We start from the raw sequence: 1671 nt of genomic DNA on the forward strand, positions 1-1671 counted from the left end.
ATGCCGGTTTCGGGACTGGCCATCAGCACTGGATGTACTCGGGGCGCCCCGATTTTTTTTTTTTTTTTTTTAGGGGGGAGGAATTTGGACATTTGCCGTAATCACCGGAGCCGAGATGTGGAGGACGCAGGGAGGGTTTCCGGGCCTAGATAACGTCGGGGTGTCCGCGCGTGGCTGAGGCGGGGGCCGCCTTGAGGATCCCGCTTCCCTCTTGAACCTCGCCCCTTCCCCGACGGCGCCGCGTCTCCCGGGCGGTGTCTGACGGCGCCTCTCTCTCTCTGTGCCCTCCGTCCGCAGCGGAGCCCCCCCGGCGCTGAGGCGATGGCGACGAGCCCGCTGCCCGCCCCCACGGACATCCTGCTGCCGTCGCCGTCGGGCGCCTTCCCGCCGGAGCCCATGAGCCAGGCGCGGGCCGGCCACGCCGCCATGAAGCCCAACCAGGTGGGCCAGGTGATCCTCTACGGCATCCCCATCGTTTCGCTGGTCATCGACGGGCAGGAGCGGCTCTGCCTGGCGCAGATCTCCAACACACTCCTCAAGAACTTCAGCTACAACGAGATCCACAACCGTCGGGTGGCTCTGGGCATCACGTGCGTGCAGTGCACGCCGGTGCAGCTGGAGATCCTGCGGCGGGCCGGGGCCATGCCCATCTCGTCCCGCCGCTGCGGCATGATCACCAAGCGCGAGGCCGAGCGCCTCTGCAAGTCCTTCCTGGGCGAGMACMRGCCGCCCAAGCTGCCCGASAACTTCGCCTTCGACGTGKYGCACGAGTGCGCSTGGGGCTSSCGSGGCAGCTTCATCCCSGCGCGCTACAACAGCTCGCGCGCCAAGTGCATCAAGTGCAGCTACTGCAGCATGTACTTCTCGCCCAACAAGTTCATCTTCCACTCGCACCGCACGCCCGACGCCAAGTACACGCAGCCCGACGCCGCCAACTTCAACTCGTGGCGCCGCCACCTCAAGCTCACCGACAAGAGCCCCCAGGACGAGCTGGTCTTCGCCTGGGAGGACGTCAAGGCCATGTTCAACGGCGGCAGCCGCAAGCGCGCCCTGCCGCCGCCGCCCGCCGCCGCCGCGGCCGCGCCGTCGTGTCACCCGCTGGGCGCCGTGAAGGCGGCGGCGGCGGCGGCCGTGGTGGGCGGCGGGCTGCTGAGCCCGCACCTGCTCGCCGCGCCGCCGGAGCTGCAGCAGAAGCGGCCGCGCTTCGAGGAGGACGAGGAGCTGCAGGAGGCCGTGGCGGCGGCGTCGGGGGCGCCGCACCACGGCGCCAAGAGCCCGCGGAGCTACCCGGTGATCCCGGTGCCCAGCAAGGGCTCCTTCGGCGGCGTGCTGCAGAAATTCCCGGCCTGCGGGGGCCTCTTCCCGCACCCCTACGGCTTCCCCGCCGCCGCCTTCGGCCTCTGCCACAAGAAGGAGGAGGGCGGCGAGACGCTGGGCGCCGCGCACAAGGGCGGCGGYGGCGGCGGCGCGGGGCTCTCGGGGCTCTTCTGGCCCGGCAGGAAGGACGCCGCTTTCTACCCGCCCTTCTGCATGTTCTGGCCGCCGCGCACGCCGGGCGCGCTGCCGGTGCCCACCTACCTGCAGCCGCCGCCGCAGCCGCCGCCGCCGCCGCCGGGCGGGCTGGGCTGCGCGCTGGGCGAGGGCGCGGGGCTGCTGCGCCAGGCCTTCCTG

General features: G+C 71.2%; 1 protein-coding gene across 1 annotated transcript in view; it reads left to right on the top strand.

The window, feature by feature from the left end:
- The first annotated feature begins 321 nt into the window (after positions 1–321).
- Positions 322–1671, top strand: part of SKOR2 (SKI family transcriptional corepressor 2) — a 10753-nt gene continuing 9403 nt past the window's right edge. The window contains exon 1 of the mRNA XM_026040043.1: positions 322–1107. Coding sequence (XP_025895828.1) covers positions 322–1107 — 786 coding nt within the window. The remainder of the gene's footprint in view (positions 1108–1671) is intronic.

This window comes from Nothoprocta perdicaria, unplaced genomic scaffold, assembly GCF_003342845.1.
Source record: "Nothoprocta perdicaria isolate Ctin4 unplaced genomic scaffold, notPer1 scaffold_10, whole genome shotgun sequence".
Lineage (NCBI taxonomy): Eukaryota > Metazoa > Chordata > Aves > Tinamiformes > Tinamidae > Nothoprocta > Nothoprocta perdicaria.